The sequence below is a fragment of the Camelus ferus genome, chromosome 3 (genome assembly GCF_009834535.1).
Source record: "Camelus ferus isolate YT-003-E chromosome 3, BCGSAC_Cfer_1.0, whole genome shotgun sequence".
Classification (NCBI taxonomy): domain Eukaryota; kingdom Metazoa; phylum Chordata; class Mammalia; order Artiodactyla; family Camelidae; genus Camelus; species Camelus ferus.
In genome coordinates, this window is record NC_045698.1 from 9,785,768 (window position 1) to 9,804,917 (window position 19,150).

The 19,150-nt window shown below is 39.9% G+C and overlaps 1 protein-coding gene across 1 annotated transcript in view; it reads right to left on the reverse strand.

The window, feature by feature from the left end:
- Positions 1-284: 284 nt before the first annotated feature.
- Positions 285-19,150, reverse strand: part of DNAH5 (dynein axonemal heavy chain 5) — a 237,484-nt gene continuing 218,618 nt past the window's right edge. Inside the window, 7 exon segments of the mRNA XM_032470113.1 lie at positions 285-2,086; positions 9,668-9,899; positions 10,315-10,467; positions 12,730-12,942; positions 14,564-14,779; positions 16,574-16,777; positions 17,419-17,624. Of these exon segments, the coding sequence (XP_032326004.1) occupies positions 1,935-2,086; positions 9,668-9,899; positions 10,315-10,467; positions 12,730-12,942; positions 14,564-14,779; positions 16,574-16,777; positions 17,419-17,624 (1,376 nt within the window). The 3' untranslated portion in view covers positions 285-1,934.

A 19,150-nucleotide genomic window follows, 5' to 3' on the forward strand; every position in this document is an offset into this window, starting at 1 on the left:
AGGGGCCTCACTGGCTCCCCGATGCCTCAGTGACCTTCCTTGCTGAATGAGTTCCTAAAAATTTCCAGCTGTTTTCATGGTATTCTTTTCCACTCTGGGTCTCCAAAACATACATAAATACTAACGGAGTGTAACTATCACAAAATTACATGAATTATACAATTTGCAAGTTATTTGAGTGTAAAAAAAAAATCCAATTTTGAAAGCTTATTTCTGGATGCTCAATGACACTCAGCCCCATTGCACAGAAACAGCAATTACAATTCAGACATCCATGAACAACTTTTTATTAATCTTCATTATTTTTACATTTTCATTATTTATTCTTCAAAATAAAATGATTATTTTGACCGCAATTCACACAAATCAACTGATATATTAATTCAGACACAAAGCAGCTGCTCAAATGAAAACAGCATTATCCAAGATGGGTAGGTGTCCCATGGATCATCCAGACTTAATTCTCATCATAATTAGCATAAAATGAAACCTGCCAAAGAGCAAACCCTCCTGCAAGGTACCCACACCAGTCTCCTTGTAACCCTTCCTTCTTATAAAACCCTTTATCACCAGAAATACGAAGTTACGCGGAGCTGAAGTTAACCAAACACCTGGAAGCCACAATTCTAAGTCAATACTGACCAAGTTTCCTAGTCAAGGGGTTCTAGATGAAACAGTTTATAATTTATAACCAGAATTTAAAATACAAATATATGAAAAGTTTCTTCAACAGTGTTTTCTTAATTAATCAAAGGCCACGTGAAGTTCCCACCCACCATCCTGATTTATTCTTCCCCTTTTTTCCTCCCAATCATTACATTTTTTCAAGTCAATGGAAACTTTTACCATTTAATCATACCTGTTTTTATTTTCCCTTGTTATCTTCTCATCTTTGTCCACACCAAATACGTCTTACAGGCATCACCACAGCACGTGCGCTAGTCTGTGAACGGCATCGTTCACTTAGCAGTATGTGCTCACCATTTCCACGTTATGAAATCTTCACTATCATTTTTCGTGGCTGCCTAATATTGTCTAACTTCCTTAATTACAGACTTATTTTTGAACTTACAGGGCATTTATATTTTTCCCATTATTAAATGCATTTTTATATATAATTGTGGTCAGTCTTTTAAATTGTCTTCTTGGTCTAGATTTCCAGGAGAGAAAATGAGGATCAAAGCATGTCAACATTTTTCTGGTTCATTCTGTGCTTGGTTATTGAATCATTTCACAGAAAGGATGGGTCGGTTCACATTGCTCTAAGACCTCACTGCAATTCACTTTCAGATTTATTTTTATTACAAGAAATATCAGTTAGTATCTCATTATTCATTATCAGGGGGCTGAGCACTATTCTATTTGTTTATTCTATAAGATTATATGGTTGCCTATTCATCTATTCACATTTTTAACTCAACCTTCTATTTCCTTCCATTTTTTAAAAGGTCTGTTTAATTGGCTGTTTGAGCCATAAAAACAAATCTCTTACCTGACCTAAATGCAAAAGGCAATAGAAGCAAAATCAGCACAAACTGTGTCGTGTTACCTTAGAGAACCAGCCTTTCAGCAGAACCACATTAACAGAAGAATAATCCCTTCAAGGGAAGGACCATCTGCTTAACCTAGTCAGTCTTTGGAGTTGAAGGAGGAAGAAAATGTATTACTGCGGACTTGAAGGCCACGCTTTATTAGAAAGTTGTAAATTTTACTTCTAAATCACCAAATAAACTTTTTCAAACACACAGTGATTGGTCATGAGGGATGGAACAGGCTAAATGTAACTAAGAGTCCAACTACAGAGTAAAAGGAAAACCAATGTAGCTCATTCATTGCACAGTCAACCTGATTTACACGTTGTCCAGCACTCACAGAAGAACCAAGGCGATGATGCTTTGGAGCCTCCATTTATCGGGTGAGGGCCACGCTCCACGTTACTTGACATCACAGAGAAGGGCAACCCCACGGAGCACCCAGTGTTCAGGGACCTGGGTCGTCCTGAGGTCCACAGCAGCGATGTAATTCAGGTCTGTTCGGACTGGCTTCTTGTAGATGGGGCAGGAGTACAACCGAGGATCTCTTACAGCTACAAAAAATTCATTTAAAAAAAGCTTTGTGAATTTCTAATTTAAGCAGCCCCAAACAGAGCACATGCAGAGCCAAATTTGTGCAAGCTGAAGGTCATTCCCAAGAGAGATGGGCTTCGTAGAATGAGGGAAACTCTTCCCGAGGTCAGGTAATCCCAGACACACCACACATTTCCAGTGGGTGTGACAAGACACCCAGGTGTCCTCAGGCTTACCCTACTCACCTTTGGCCCCATGTGCTTGACAGTATGACTTCCCATTGCTTCCTCACTCTGCTTTCCACCTGTCAACTCAACTCTCCCCCTCCACCCTCTCTCTTGTACTTCCCCACCGTATCTTGTGCTCACACGCCCTCTCTATTTTTCCCTTATGGCTTGCCTTTGGCACAAGGTACCTGTTCCTTTTAATCAGACATCCAACACCAGTTAACTATTATTTCACTATTATTCTGACTTCAAAATCCTGCCTTCAACCCTCTGTGCCACAGTTCAAACCACATCTGAAATCCCAGGACAAAGATGCTCCCCACCCCTACCAGGTATTATGAGTTCTCCACGCATGCAGAGGAATAAAAATGACTGAGAAGCAGAGAGTCATGGCACAGCTCAGCTCTCTAAGACTCAATCTGCCTGTTAGATGAAATAGATGGAGTCCCCAAAATCACATACACAATGAAAGACAATCTGTGCATCCATCCTTCAGATATCCTCTCTAATACATTCTCTCCAGCCTTGGAAACCCCACGTCGAGGACAAATGCAAGTCTTGTAGGGCCTCAAACTTACACAGTTTGAGGAAGGGACTTCTTCCCAAAACCAGAGTGCAGTTTGCAAACACAAAATAAGCTTTGGAAGGAGGCTCTGCACTGAGCAGCCTTGGAGTTCAAGCTTCACCAGCTTCTTGTTAAATCCACTCTACCCATGGTCGTTTATTTGCGCATCTCAGAACATCCATCTCAGGAAGCAGTATATTATCTCCTCTTCTCTCCCAGACTATAAATTATTTCAGAACAAAAGTTATGTCTGCACTCATCCATGCTCTCCTCTGGAAGGCCAGTACTATAAATGACCCTCACATAACTATTGAGACAAAAACACATTTAACTAAGTGGGCACTGTGACAGGAAAACAGTAACTTTCTAAGCGCAATATTAATATATTAATGATACTGGATTTATTTCCCAAAACTAGCTTGCTCAATAATTTAGCTTTTCCTAATACATTACAAAAGCAAGGCACTATCAGAAGTTACAGTCTCATTTTTTGACCCATGTGTTTTTATACCCCCACTATAAATTTAATTAATTTTATTGGAAGAAAGCAAACATTTGAATATGATAACATTATACAAAAGTTTTGATATAAAATAAATATTCTAAAGCTCTGATTCTTAACCAGGTGGAATTTTTACCCCAGGGGATATTTGCCCGTATCTAGAGACGTTTTTGGTTATCACACCTGGGAAGGTACCACTGGCATCAGTAGGTAGAAGCCATGGATGCTGCTAACATCCTGTGATGCACAGGACGGCAAGAGTTATCTGGACCAAAAATGTCAATAACACCAAGGTTGGGAATCCGTCTTCTAAAACAAAGTCACAGATATTTCATAGTACTTTAAAACTATGTATTTGCTTAATCCCTTGAAATTTATCATTAGAAACCATCTAAATTAATGTAACACCTAATTTTTAAGTCTAGGCAAATTTTTTAATTACTATGAGAATATCATTAGTAATAATAATTATGCAAATATATGAAAATTCTGATTAAATAAGTCAATGACAGAGAATTTATGGAGTGCAGTTAATACTAACTATATTAACTGATACATTTAAACCCTTTAATCCTAGGATCTGAACATATAACAAATATTTAACTAATTGTTCTTCAATGCACATTTGACGAACAGTCATTTTCTAAATCTTGAAGCAAGCCGTTAGAGTCTTACTTTTGAATCAAAGGATAATTTTAATAATTGCGCCTTGGGAAGTATCTGATTCCTTGGTTTTAATCTCTAAAGAAAGATAGAGTTGGAAAAAATAACATTCTTTTCAATAAGTAGGTTAAAAAAAGCAATTCTCTGAAATATTTATCCAATTTTATTGATTTTTAATTGCTTCAGAACGGAATGCGCCCACGCCACGCCACAGCATGCAGCAACCTCCTGCAGCAGGATTAGAAACCACTGCAAATATAATTTCATAGCGGAAGTGCTGACAAACACTAAAAAGCCACAGAAACAGATCATCTGAAACCATTACCCCTGGTTAGACAAATAACTTTAAAGACAAAAGTAAACATGCGAGGTAGGAAGAACAAATCAACTAAACAGGTTTAAAGCTGTAGGGCCCCCGAGAGAAGAGGCTGTCTAAACTGGTGAGCTATCTGCTTTAAGAGGCTGAGGTTCCTAAAAAAACACCTCGAGGAAATTCCATTTTCTGACTATGTAACGTCCCTCTCCAGCCTACATTTTTCATCCACGTGTCAGTGTTATCATTACATCGTATATTTCTCCCAATATCCAAAATAATCAAGTTACATACAGATCCCCTTTATGGTCTTTAAACCATCCCTTTATTTAACCGCTTTTTTGCTAGTAACATTGAAGTTATTAAATAGCGCACGCTTACATGTGATATTTCTTTTAGTCCTTCAACAAGCATGTGCGTTATCATATTAGTAGTAATAATAATAAAATTATTTATTGTATGCTAATTACGTGCTAGACATTGTTCAGTTTAATTCTCTCAACAACCCAATGAGATGGGTATCGTGATTAAATCCATTTTACAGATGAGGAAACTGGAAGAACACGAGGAGGTGGGTTACTTAGCCAGGGTTGCAGAGCTGTAGGGGATGAGTCACACCTGCCCAGAATGGGTCCAGAGCTTCTGCTCTTAATCTCAGCAACATTTGGGACGTACTATGGGTATGTGCCTCTGTGTCTTTGCAGAAAGACGTAACATGAACTGGAGAAACCTAGATGACTGACTTGTGGCACAGCTGAGACCCCTTCAAAGCCACGTGATTAACTGCTAGGGTGATAAAGCCAGGAGAGCACCCCAGATGCCCAGGCTCCTAGCTCACAGCCTTTTATCGGAGCCCATGTGCCTCCCTAGCGGGCAGGGAGTAACCGTCTTTAACCTGCAGCATGGGGGAGGAAGCCATCGGGAGCAACAGCCCTCACCCACACAGGGCAGAGGCCTTTACTGTGTCTACTTCACCATGTACCTGAGAAAAATAAATCCATGACTCCAAAATGCGAAGGAGCTGTCCTCATTTTCAATTTAGCCTTTATTTTCAAGCTTGTCCCTAAACGCATAGTCCTGAGTCGAACACTACCACGGGAACTCCCAGCCGCCTGCATTCATCCCACAGCAGACAAAGGTGATTCAGGAATCATAGGCAAAGTACACAATGTTTCTAAACCCTAATTTCCCCACCTGCAAAATAGGCATGCTATATCTTACAGATTTGTTGTAAAGATTAAGTAAGTTAAAACATATGAATGCCTGACATAGTATACTGCCTAGAATGCAGTAGATACCCGAGATGTGTTAGATTTCTCCTCTCTCTCTCACTATACACACAAACTCACACACACGTGCACATGTGCACAGACCACTTACCTTTTCACTGAAACAAACTGCCCAGACTCAGGTTCCCCATGACTTTGTTAACAGAGTTCCAGGTTTACAAACTCAAAGTGGATGAAATGCTGTGGGGCTCAGGAGTCAGGAGATCTCCAGCCCCAGGTCACTGCACCAAGCTATTCCCACTCCCAGCCCCACATCTGCACAGTGCTGGATTAGGGTGGGTCACAGGGCATTCTTAGAAACATCTTTTCTCCTGCAGGAAATAGTCTCATTAGCTGTCGGGACCCTGAGATCCTTCTCATCCTACTTGGCAACCAGAGGTACATTTAAGTCTTGCTTTGTTCCCCTAAACGTTCTAATCACTGGCTTCCCATCACATGGGCTACAGCGCTGTAAAGTTATTAGAAGCATCACTCTCTCCATAGACTAAATCTGTAAGGAGACGTATCTTTCCTACAGCTGCCTCTTCCTCTTCCTTTGAGAACACAGGGTCTAGAGTAGGTGGCTTTACCCTCTTGGAGAATTTCGTACTATTTGGGTGACTCTCCATGACAACCTAACAAGAAGCATAAATAAAATAAACATTTGGGGATATATCACTCAATTTTTTAGAGCTGAAATAAATATCTAGACTTCCTTTTGAAAACAAATAAACCAGTCCTGTGTGTAAAATTCAACAGTGAATTATTTAAACTGAAATTGCCCTTCACCTTAATGCAAAAAACAATTCACTGTAAGAATTTTAATTTTAAAACACTGTAACTTTGGAGAGTCCTTTAGTTGATAACATTGTATCTCTTTCTCTCAATTAGAGCCCTATTTAATCATAAAAGTTGAATGAAAATTAAATTTACAGGATGCAAAGAGCAATGGAATGTTAGTTTTCCATCACTAAAACACCTGCTCCAACCACAAAGCTATTTGGCAAAAAGTTTCCACCAACTTCTATTGAAACCAAAAAATGAATAAAGAACTATAGTTTTTCTTTACTTTCTTTTCAGCACTTTGAAATTAGTAGGCCCTTTTTCCTTTATGTATTTTTACTTCCTCCCTCACCTGCAGCTAATGAGCATCACTGCTGACTAATGCCCAGCAGGGTAAGAACAGTTCATCCATAAAAATCTGTCCTTATATAATAAAGGATGGCCTCTATTATAAAATTGTTATGTTACTCCTACCATGCTGAGATGCTCAAAGCCATATAGCCATGGATTTTAACAATTTAGTCACAAGAAATTAAAAAACAAAATAAAACATCTAACTGAACGTGAGAAAGATTTTTCTTTTGCTTTATAAGGGAAACATTTCTGCAACAATGTTGACTAGATGCAACAAAATCTCTAAAATATTACTTTTGGCTAAAAGAACACTTGATTATTATTTCTATAAAATAATCACTTCCCTGGGACTTCACACCACCCTGGGGACTAATAAACATGAAGCCACAGGCCGCTTGCTTGCCTAAGCCCAGGCAGACACTGGGATCCTTTCAGACTCAACTGGGCGTGTAAGGAGGGACACCTTGTACCAAGAAGGATGCTGACCATCCTCACATCTCTCTTCTGATGCTGAGCTCCCTTCATGGGCCCCCCTTCCTTGCACACCATCTTTCTGTTCCTCAAGCACAGCATATCCACTGCTACCTCTTGCCTCCACACCCTTGCCTTTGCTCCTGGATGTTAGTTCGACGTGCGGTGTTCTCTCTGAACTCCTGAATTCTCTCACTCCCTGGAACACCACGGGTGTGTGTTCTTTACAGAAACAAAAACTACGTGAAATTGGTATGTCCATTTACAATCTAGCCTGTTTACACTATTTGTGGGACTTATGTATCGATAGTCCCATGAAATCTGAATTTCCAACCGCTCCTAGGGGAAATGTAGGGTCAGGTTCCGGTGAGTGGCTGGTCACAGAATTCCTACCAACCCATCAATACATAACCTTGCTGTATGTGTGTTTCTGTTTAAAGACACCTTCTTAATGTGCACTGTTGATTCATTAACACTGAAGTCAAGGCCAACAGCACTGTAACTCATGCCTGAACAAAGCTTGTCTAACCCTTGTCTTCCCTCCATAGGGCACATCACCACCTCTTGAGCTTAGGAACAGTAGACAGCCCTTCAGGACTACACTTGGGGGGCATTTTGAACAATGAAAAGTAGAAAAATGTGAAAAACATGGCACTAAATAGACCACGACAAGGACTATTGTATACAGTCTGAGCTGAAACTAAAAGACAGAGCACAGGCTGGCTCAGCCTTAGCCGGGAGCACACATGTTGGGAGGCCCAGACTGTTTGCTGCTTTGTCCATGTCCGTGAATGACCATGAAAGTGCCACAAACATCGATCTAGGACTACAAATAGATTTTAGCATGTGGGCGAATTCATAAATACAACCTCCTTGAGTAAAAAGGATTGACTACATTTGCTTCCTTTTTTGGCTACCCTTCCCTCTTTGTGCTCCATGCAAACAGGGGTCCTGCCTGGCCTTTTCTCATTGCTGCATCCCCAGAAACAGAGTCGCGTGTGTCAGATGGTCATTACCAGACAAATGTTCATTGGATGACCTAGTGAGCTGAAGCTAGTTCCCTCCTCCAAGGAAAGTCTGACTCTAATGCCCCATCATGCCCATTCTTCTCCTCCAAAGCACATCACAGAGGCAGTCGCCACCAGCCTCCTAGGCCTGGTTATGCTCTTCTTCTAAATGTCCTAAGCATTCTGAGAGCATCTTTATCACAACAGGTATCATATTCTATTTAAATTGTTCATTTACTTATCAGTTTCCCTCACTAGACTGTGAGTTCTTTGTGGGCATGACCTGGTTCACAATTACCTTTGTCTCTTACACCTAAGGTTGTGGTTGATACATATTAGGCATCCAGCAAATATTTGCTTAAAAAATAAATACCCAAAGTTTATAAACTCTCTTCCCTTGACACATGTTTACAAATGTGACATTTATCTAAGGGATGGAGATATTAAAAGCTATCTCTTAAAGAAATATTATTTTAGCCCTTGTTTAAAGAAAAATATTTTGTGCTTCTCTTGTAAAATTAGTACTTCCTTGGGATACACTGTCATGGACACCTCTTGAGTTGATGGCTTAGGGCAACCATCTCACTATGTATATGCATATCAAATTATCATGTTGTACACCTTAAGTGTATGCGATTTTTCTTTAAAAAGAAAAGTAAATACATTTTTTTTAAAATGAAATGAACAGAGAATCTTCTCATGTGCTGAACAGTGGTTACTGCGGAGGAGTTGTTAGCTGAGCGAAATGCAAACAACGAAAGCCTCTAGAAAACAGTCAAACCAACAATGGAAAATAGTTTAAGAATTTCTAGGTTTGTTGAATAGAGCTTTGATAACTTTGTCAAAGTATTCTGCTTTGACATGTGTACTTCACAGAAGCGTTATCACATTCACAGGTTATAACGCGAACCCAGCATTTTACCATTGGCTCCTGGGTGAAGCTGAATGCCCCTGAATTCAATCTGGATTTCATAACCTGGCTTAAATCTCCAAGCCATTGGAGCCACTCACCTCCAGCAGCCCTGTGCAGTGCTGCCTGGAAAGCCTTCTTTCCACCACTTGCCATCTTCATCACATCCATCCTTTCAAGCCCATCCAGGCCCAACAGCCCCTGATGACTTGATCCCACTGTTACCTCACCCTCCTTTCTCACCACTCACTAGCTAACTTGTTTCTTGTCTCATCAGCTAACACTTCATGAATATCCATATATATTTCATCTGCTTTATTAGATAGGCAAGAACTATCTAGAACCAGTGCCTCTCAGTAGCACTCAAGAAAGGCCCTAGTGGTCAGTAGGTACTCAGTAAACACAGGCATGAATGTGAAGCCAGTTGATAAAACAGTATAATCCTTATCACATGATAACAAAAGTAACAAGATCCTGTGTTTATAATGTCACCCAACCCGATAATATGAACCATCCCTGAACACACAAGATCACTTACTGTTGTTTTCGGCATAAATCCTTATGACAGGCATTAACTCAAAGAGCACTTTTGGTTTGGACTCAGTGAGTTTCATGTTTCTTTTGTCCCAGCCAGCACCTTCAAGATACAAGCCGTAGACGTAGACACCCTCTGTGGGAGGGGCAGAAATGTCATCCTTCATCCACTTGGTGACTTCATTGCAAAGCACCATATTGTCCAGGGCCCAGCCTTTGTTGGCTCGAGTTATTTCCTACTCAGGGCAAGAGCAAAGCAAAGGATTAAACCAGCGACTAGAGGTTTGTCTTAATAGAAGGAGCATAACTGTGATGACAGTGCAGCCCCAAATTATCTGAATTCAAAGGAAATAGGATAGTATTTTTAAAGTTTTAAAAGATTCTCTCATAAGCAATACCAATGTCCTAATTTAACCACTTGTACTTTTAAAAGAAATATCAAATCAAATATAAAAAGAACAAATATTTTGAAATCCAAGCTAGCAGCCTGAGAACAAGTTGCTGGATTAACATTCAGGACAAAGTAACTGCTGATAACAAAAAGAGACGATCATTCTCTGTCTTGTTATACTCTTTAAAACCACAATAAAAGAAGAAAGCCTTGTAGAGGCAAATTATAGTAACGCAACAGGTGCAAATCAGAGCTATTACCTGTCGCATTGCAGTCAAAAATCCCTGGGGGTTGAAAAAGCCTGTCATCCAGAAGCAGTGGGGTCGGCCGTTGAAAACCCAAGAGGTGAACTGGCTGTTTCTTTCTATAAGTTCAGTAAACCAGAAACCCAATGTACTTGAAACCCAAGACACCTGAAATGCATACGTTGAAACAGTGGATTAAGACAGGTTTAATTCTGCTGTGTAATTGGCTTATGTTCACAGAATGAAAAAAAAAGATGAAATATCAGTTTCACTCTTAGAATTCAGAAGCCCCTAGGACATTAATTTCCCCTGGGTTCTGACATTTAAGTTTTCAAATTTTTCTTCGTCCTTAATGATATGAAGATATGATAGAATAGCTAATCACCCCGTGACTACCAGATCAAGCTAACTTGGCACACTGTTCAAGACAGCTGAGGTCAACAGACTCACCCTCCACATACGAATACAGTCATGACCGATTCTGCTGTAAAGCAATTAGAACCCTTAATGGAATTAAATTTAACAGGTTTCAACTATTTTTTTCCTTAGGCTACATTTTCAATAGACACATCATAAAACAGGATTTCTATTTACATAAATGTGTTCATGGCCTCATCAGCACTTTAAAATATATTCTGCGAGTGGTAAGTTGCAGAAGCCTTTCTCCACTTATCATTTTTAATGAGGAAAACACCAGTTATTTTCTGAAGTTTTTGTCCCTTACCATGCACTTTTATTTCCCCTGATGCAGGACTAGAAATAGAAACACAGGTCTCTTTACCACCAACAAATTAGCTGCATTCATTGCCTGTAACATTCTGCCTGAATTCATATGTGGAATTCTATTTTTGGCACAGACGTATCATTAATTCTATCAATAGCCATGCTGGTAGGTATCTCTAAATCATATTTTATACCGTGTTATTGTAACTGCAATATTTTATGTGTGAATAAAAGTAGGGATCAATCTGGATAGATAAACTGCTTGAATTTCAGATATCTAAAGAACTCTCTTTCAAGAGACACTGAAATTCTCAAAGACTGATAATAAATTGAGTAGAATAAAAACCTGTAATAAAAAGATCTTAATTTAAAAATGAGACAACTCATTCTATCATAACTTTAGAGACATGTTAACTGAAAGAGATGTTTATACATTTGATCTGAGGGCACAGGGAAGCATTCATGAGAGGACGTCTCCTGGCAAGGACCCCTGTTCCAAGGTCTCCGGGTGTTGACCACGCTGGGTGAGCCGGTTGAGTGGGGAGAGAACCTGCAATGGCCAGTAACCAGGTAGGTTCCTTCTCTATCATTGGCAATGAGAAGAGTTAATTCATATTTAAAAAAATAATAATAAAAAAAATAAAGAAAGAAAGAAAAGAAAAAACCCTCTGGCTTTGGCAATAAATTTTTTGAAGGTGAGAAGAGAAAGGCGTCTGGTCAAAGCTGATTCTGAGTTTCTAAGCTGTGTGACTAGAGGGATGGACGATGGTGTGTCAAATAATTTGGAGAAGACAGTGGGAGAGCATTCCCCAGTTACTATAGCTGCCGTCAGGACCCACTGCCGTGGAATCTGCCAGAGCTCTGGGCGAGGCATCAGAATCTCAGCACTAAGGGAGTCTCTTCTGAGAGACTATCAGTTCTAACCCCATCCTGTCTCCCTTTCCCATCTACCTGAGTAACTTCCAGAAGATTCCAGTCACCCCAGGACCCAATCTCATCTCTATATGCCGCCATCCACGGATAAATCTGAGCCCTCCCACCCTCCCAAGTCTTTCCACTGGACACTCAGCATCCTCAGTGCCGTGATCAGGAAGCTCCTCTGCAAGGACACTCAGGTACTCGTTTTTCTTTTCCAAGTAGAAAATTATGTCCTAATGCCACACCTGTCATTTAGCACAATTACCAACACATAATCAGTAAGCATGCTATCAAGTTATTATTGTGTTATCTTGAGAGATACACACTCACATATTTACAGACAGAGCAAGGAAAAATGTTTCTCTTTGGTATGACTTTTGATATATGTGTGTGTCTAGGAATATTCCCTTCTATACCACTAACATCATAAGCTTTAAGTCCTTGAGCTTGGGTTACAATTCTGATTGTTTGACTTCTTAGGTGTGTGATCTGGGGAAAAGATTTAACTTCTCCCAAACTCAGGTTCCTCATCTGCAAAATGAGAGTACTAAATTGCAAGATTTAAATGAAATAATGCATGTAAATTGCCTAGCAGAGCACCTGAGATATGAGAGATGCTAAGTAATTTCCTTCCCTACGTACAATCTAAAAATACAGAGCTGGAGGGGATTAGTCCCTACGCAAAAGAACCCTCCTAAGTACATTATCCTTACAGGGTTTCCACTTGCCAATTATAACTGTGCACAACAATAAAGTGATTAGGCAGAACACGGAGCAACTTAAACATACTTTTTTCCACCCAGCAGGAATTCTGGCGTCAAACATGCAATTCAGTGCATCTCGTAAATTTTCACTCATTATGATGGTGCCGTCAATGGCAAGTTTCAGTTCAGTCAGGGTGCTTCGGACGAGGGTGAGTACCCGTTGCATTCTGTCTATCTCCTGCCTGAGGAAAATATTCATCGGCTGGAAAGGCCCCATCTTCTGCAGCCTTTCTTTTACCTGCCATGGAGACAGACATCCAGCACGTAAAAAATTAGACGGCTACTAATATATATGTAACTAGTGCCCAGGGGCTTCTGAAAGGGCCCACAACTTTACAATTCCATATATAGGAAACTTTTTTTTTTCACTGCCAGGAAACCAAGAAGAAATTTTAAAAAGAAATATCTATTAGATGACCAGCTGATTTTTCATCCCAGGTGGGAGAGAACAGGCAGCCATTAATTCACAGAAAAATCTAAAATGCATGGTCACAACCACACAGCCTTCCAAACGGCAACTGCACTGCCTGGGAAATATTCACTTACTGCCAATCTAAGACCCGCACACACACACACACGGACACACATGAACACACGGACATGGACACACACAGACATGTGTACCCATACACAACCATCATATTCTCTGTCTCAAAAAAGAAAAAAAACTAGACTTCTGTTTTAAAGCTTTCTGTCTTTTCCATCAAAGGATCTATCCATCCATCCAGCCAGCCATTCATCTCCATCTCATAAGGATATATTGAGAGTCTTTTGTGGGTCAGATATGATGCCAGACTGAGTTGCTTTATCCTAAGGAAATTCAGCAAGAGGAAGGAGACTCTTCTAAACCCCATACTTACCATGTTTATTTAGGTAATTATCAGTATATCTTGGGCATTTTTATTGCTTTATAAATATTTCGACCCCTGTTAGACATGAATGACTGCTTTTCTGATACTGTAATGAACGGGGCTCATGAAGGCTGATCGCAACATTGATTTTCTCCAAGCAAGTGATCAGAGTTTCTTCCAGGGGAAATTATTCCCTTGGTGAGATTTCCTTGAGGTCAGTCTACAGTACTAGCAGCCAAAATGACCTGTTTCATGGAAAATAATAGGATGCTGAAGAAACAAAATGCTAGAGGTTTTCTTTTGAAAACCAGCTAGAAAGGGCAATATTTAAAAAATGATTGCTCTGTGACAAAAAATGTCTTTCACTCAGTCCAGGTCATTTCTTAAGTAAGCCACTTACTTTTTGCTTTTATCGAAGATTTAAACATGTTATCGGGTAAATCTTTTCACAATATTTGCTAAAATGTCTCAAAAATTAACTTTCATAATTATCAGTTTTGCTTAGAAGTTACTTGCATAGTAAAAAGATAAATCCATTTTCAAAAGCCTTGAGATGAGGAAGCTGCAGAGTTAATGATATAACTACAGACTCCCTGAAATTAAGAAGGCCTGAATTTTAGGGTGCGCATTAAATTGCATAACACTTTTTAAATAATTCTCGCTTTACTCTAAGAATACATTATTTTCCTTCGAACAGATGATAATCTGAAGTACCTCAAGGGAAGGTTCTAAAAAAGCAGTCCTAACCCATCAGCACACACTTGCAGTTTAGTTATGAAATTAGCATTCTCATCAGGTTTCTTTATTGTTTATATCTTGAAATGATTACATTTTCAGATTCAAAAATGTCTTTTTCTGGTTCTTCAGGAAGTGAAGTTTTTGAAGGATTTTTTAAATTTCAGAAAAATTATTCTTTGCCCTCCTCCCTTCATCCCCAGTCCCCCACCCCCACCCCACACCAACCAGACACAGCCACAGCGACGTTTTGTCAGGATGACGTCAACTCACTTCAAATGGACCATAGCCGGGGGGCAGCTTTTCTAGCATATCATCAGCCAGCCGGGCCACCACCGCCTCCCGGGTCTCGTCCCCGCCACCAGAGCTGTCCTTGGGCTGGATGCCCAGGATGGTGTCCAGCACATCCTTGGCCAGCTTGCTCTGGTAGGTGATGTCAGCGTTGGGGTGCAGTCCAAACACCTCGGGACTGTCATAGGTGGGCAAACTCTGAACAACAAATACCCCAGGTAAGCACAGACTGCTGACCCAAGCACCAGTTCCGTGACACTGTCTTAGGAAATCAACATGCTTTTATTAGGACAAGCATTTACATGACACGCCTTATTTGTGGCAGGCCACAATCAATAATCTCTACGCGAAAGCATCAAAAGTTGCCATGAAGAAAATTAACCCATAGACTCACACCTCTTTAATGTCTGCCCCTCAAGCAAATTTAATCAGAGACACGATCTTGTTTCATAACATGTTTGTGAGATGGGAAGGGAACTATAGACTGGTATTTTGCTTTCTGAAGGTCTCATCTAATTCAAACCGATTTTTTAAATAAATGGTGTATAACTAATGGTTACTAAAAATGACAGTTTTAGCAATGATGGCCCAAAACAGACCAGAGGTAAGAAATGGATTCTCCCAAGGAGGAAGACAGAGACTAGGAAAAGCGGGAAATACTGAAAGAGCAGCAGAGTTAGAAAAACAGACAGCAGGAGGCAAGGAGAAGCACGGCTAGCAGGTAAACATCCCTCAGCTACTTGAAAAAACGCTCTCCTACAATTTGACATACATTTATTTCTGTGTGTGAATTGTATCCCTAACTTTATTCATGTTTTCCCTCCCTTCTAGTCCATGATTTTATTCCTTTTTACATAATGCCTTCTTGTGAGTTACCTAAAATTCATTGTGAAATGAGGAGTATATAAATAAATATATGTACAGGCAGATCTAAATTTATACCTTCAAAGGCACTTCTCCTATTCAGGGCTAACGATTTAGAGACACATCTAGTACAGTTAAGACAAATATATTCGTAGATTTGAATTAATAAAAGTGTAGGGGTGGTAATATATGATAAACTCATTACACTCATATATCACAGAAACCTCTAAATGTACTGATAAATTTAGCTCTCTGGGGCTCTTGTGTTTTAGTTTGTTCACCTGAGATAAATCTTAGGGGCATAAGAGATCACTAAATAGTGATCTAATGAATTCAAGGTATAGAGACAGAAAATGTAGTTACCTTGGAGCACAAATCAGATATTTTCTCAAATTTCTTGTCAAACTCTTATTCCTTCTTAGAGGAGTGCTTCTCAGTCGGAGGTGATTTTGCCCCCCACCAAGGACATTTGGCGATGTCTGGAGGTGTCTTAGGTTGTCACAACCAGGTAGGGAGTGTTACTGACACCTAGTAGGTAGAGGCCGGGGATTCTGCTGACCGGTCTACACAGGACAGCCCCCCACTGAGAGGAGGTACCCAGCTCTGAATGTCAACGGTGCCGAGGCTGAGACATTCAGTCTTACAGGAAGCTCTTATACAGAGTGTGTTCCCAAACATACTCAGATGCTCTTCATTAGGCTAAGATTAAGGAACGGATGTTGCGGGATAAGAGAAGTGGGTAGAGAGTTGAGTCTAGAGGCTGTCTTTGCAACCTCAGGTAGCTGAAGTCTCACAGGGAGAGCACCCCAGGGGACTTGTGTAGGTTCCCTGGTTCCAAATCTGCTCAATCTGTCATCTCCCCAAAGGATATTCCTCACTGAGGCATTAAAAGAGAAGGGAAGGAGGGAACTCACGCAAAACACACACTGAGAACAAACATAAACATTTTAATTATAAAATGAATATAAACATGAAGAAAGAAACTACGGTGCTTGAGACCTTCCATGTCCAGTATGTATCACTATTAAAATGTATGTTTAAAGAAATACATGTAGTATAAATAAATACCAAAGAAGTCAACTGGCCATAGACATTTGCCCTGTGCATAAAGTTCTGAAGATGACAAACCTGGATATAGTGAAGATAGTTGTCCACCGTGCTGCATTTTGGAATATTATATCCTTGGTAAAAATTGAAATCTGGTCCAAACATATTTTCACTGAACCAAACCTTAGCAAGTGTGTTCAGCAATCTCTTGTCGTAGTCATCAGTGACTCTGCCTCCGTACTGGATCTCTCCTATCATGTAGCGGACGGTGGTCCAGGAGACACCCTGAGGAAATTTGTAGAATAATTGTGCAAAACTGACCGCTGTCTCATCCCCATTTGCCTCACCACGTAACATCCATATGCTCGTTGTCATCAATGTCATTAATTCCTCATTCATTCAGTCATTCCTCAGTAATGTGAAAAGTGCAGAAAGAAAATTAAATAGGCAAACATGAGAGGTCACTCAATGCTCATGATTATGATTTGAAATAGATTCTCTTGGTGCATTTACACGTTATCATATTTTAATTTCAGCAGAAAAAAAATTTTTTTTTTTAAATTTTGGGGCCATTCTTTAAATATTACACCCTTCAAAAGTGATCTAGACTCTGATATTCAGTGTTCAGGACTTTAAGAAACAAGTTTCCTTACCAACTCCCTCCACCCTCCAATAGATCCTGGCAGGTTGTCTATATACATAATGTCAACTTGCCTTTGAGAAGTAAAAAGATAATCAAAACTTGTCCATTTTCCCCCCTGAAATCAAGAGGTTAGTGTGACCCAAGTTGCTATGACTTAAAAAGAATGACTTTGCAAGCACAGAAAATCATCATTCTTACAGGATTTACCCCAAGGCTGGGCAGTCTTAGCTCGAGGACCCAAGACCACAGTCACCAGTGGCACGAAGCAGTGTGCACACAGTACCTTTTTGAGATCCATGTCATCTAGGTGGTTTTGGATGAACTGCACCGTGGCGTTAAAGTCGGCTTGGTTAAATTCATAGGGGATGTTCCAGCCCAGGGGGCCGAACTTGCGCCGCTCCTGGACCGTGGAGTGGAGGAAAGCCACGGCGTACAGCAGGGGCTTCCACTGGGCCACGGCGCTCACATCCAGCAGGTCTTGGCTCACGCCTGTTGGGGTCCGTTGTGTGAAAAACTGTATCATCTCTCAAACATCTTTATTTTCTACTACTTTTCTAAGTTATTAGTTATTTTTGTAAATTCTTGATATGAAACTTCACTGACCTTGAATTATTTTGATCATATTCATATGACAATTATGACTTCACTTTTGGGTATTCCCTCGAAAACGTATGCAAAGAGACTTGAGGGGAGTGGGGGATTGCTAATATGGACCAAGTTCCTGTCAACCTACCAAAATAATATGGGGATAAAATAGAAGTGGAAGAATCATGGCAGTAAAATAAGTACTATGACTATTACTACTACTACTAATAATAATGCTTATTGTTGTTGTTATTACTGTCAGGGGCACGTACACAGGTTGCAATGGCTCCAATAAACTCTATTAACAATTTAATATTAATTAAAATAGTGTATGTAGAAGCCCGTTGCTATTAAGAAGTACAACCTATTAGACATAAAATAAGCTACAAGGATGTATTGTACAACATGGGAAATACAGCCAGTATTTTATAATAACTATAAATGGAGTGTAACCTTTAAACATTGTCAATCACTATATCATATACCTGTAACATATAATATTGTACAGTGATGGTACTTCAATTTAAAAAATTAAAAACAATAATAATAAAATATAAAGAAGCCCACTGCAATCTGAGTATATTCCCCAAATATTAATTATGATTATTATATATGTATATATTATATTGCATATATAAAATTACAAATTCTTTCATTTGCAATCTTTTTTCACTGACATCATCCTTCCACGTCTGTTTTATTGGCAAAAGTTTGAGCGTTGTTAACAACTCCAAGAAAAAATTTCTTTGTTGATTTTTCAGATTGACATGTAATAATTATTACATTGATCATTATTATTATTAAATATACTATTTTAATTAAAATTTATTCCAACTGTCCTGGATAGTTTTCATTATCCCTATTTTAGATACGAGGAAACTGAAACTCAGGTCGTTTAAGTGACTCACACCCGAGAAAGCAAAGCATTTGTTCAGATAGGACCAGAATCAGGATTTCTGACCCCGAGGTTCACACTCTTTCCATGACTGTGAGTGTCAGACAGGAAGCTGTGAAACAGAGGGAGCAAATGTAAAGGGAATAACTCAGGTCCCACTGAGACACAAGGGGCATTTGGTCTGGTTTTGCTGCTAGTGTCTGGTTTCTAACTTAGCTAACATTCTGACAATCCGACTCACGTCTTCATGAAATGAAGGCAGGCCGCAACTTCCATTCAGCCTCTCCTCTTGGAAGGGGCTGCTGTCCGACTTTGGGTGTGGAGCATGAAGACCATCAACAATAGAATTATCAGTTTTAGATGGTCATGGAAAAAGGCAGGGGTCTAGTGGAGAACAGCATAGGCCAAAGCAGAGCAATGGGGAGCTGGGAAAAACAAACAGGAAAAATACAAGGTGGGGTCCTGAGCTCTGGTGCCCTCCCACTGCCGGAGGTACTTAACGTGGAGCATGACAGAGGGCTGTCCCCCCGCCATC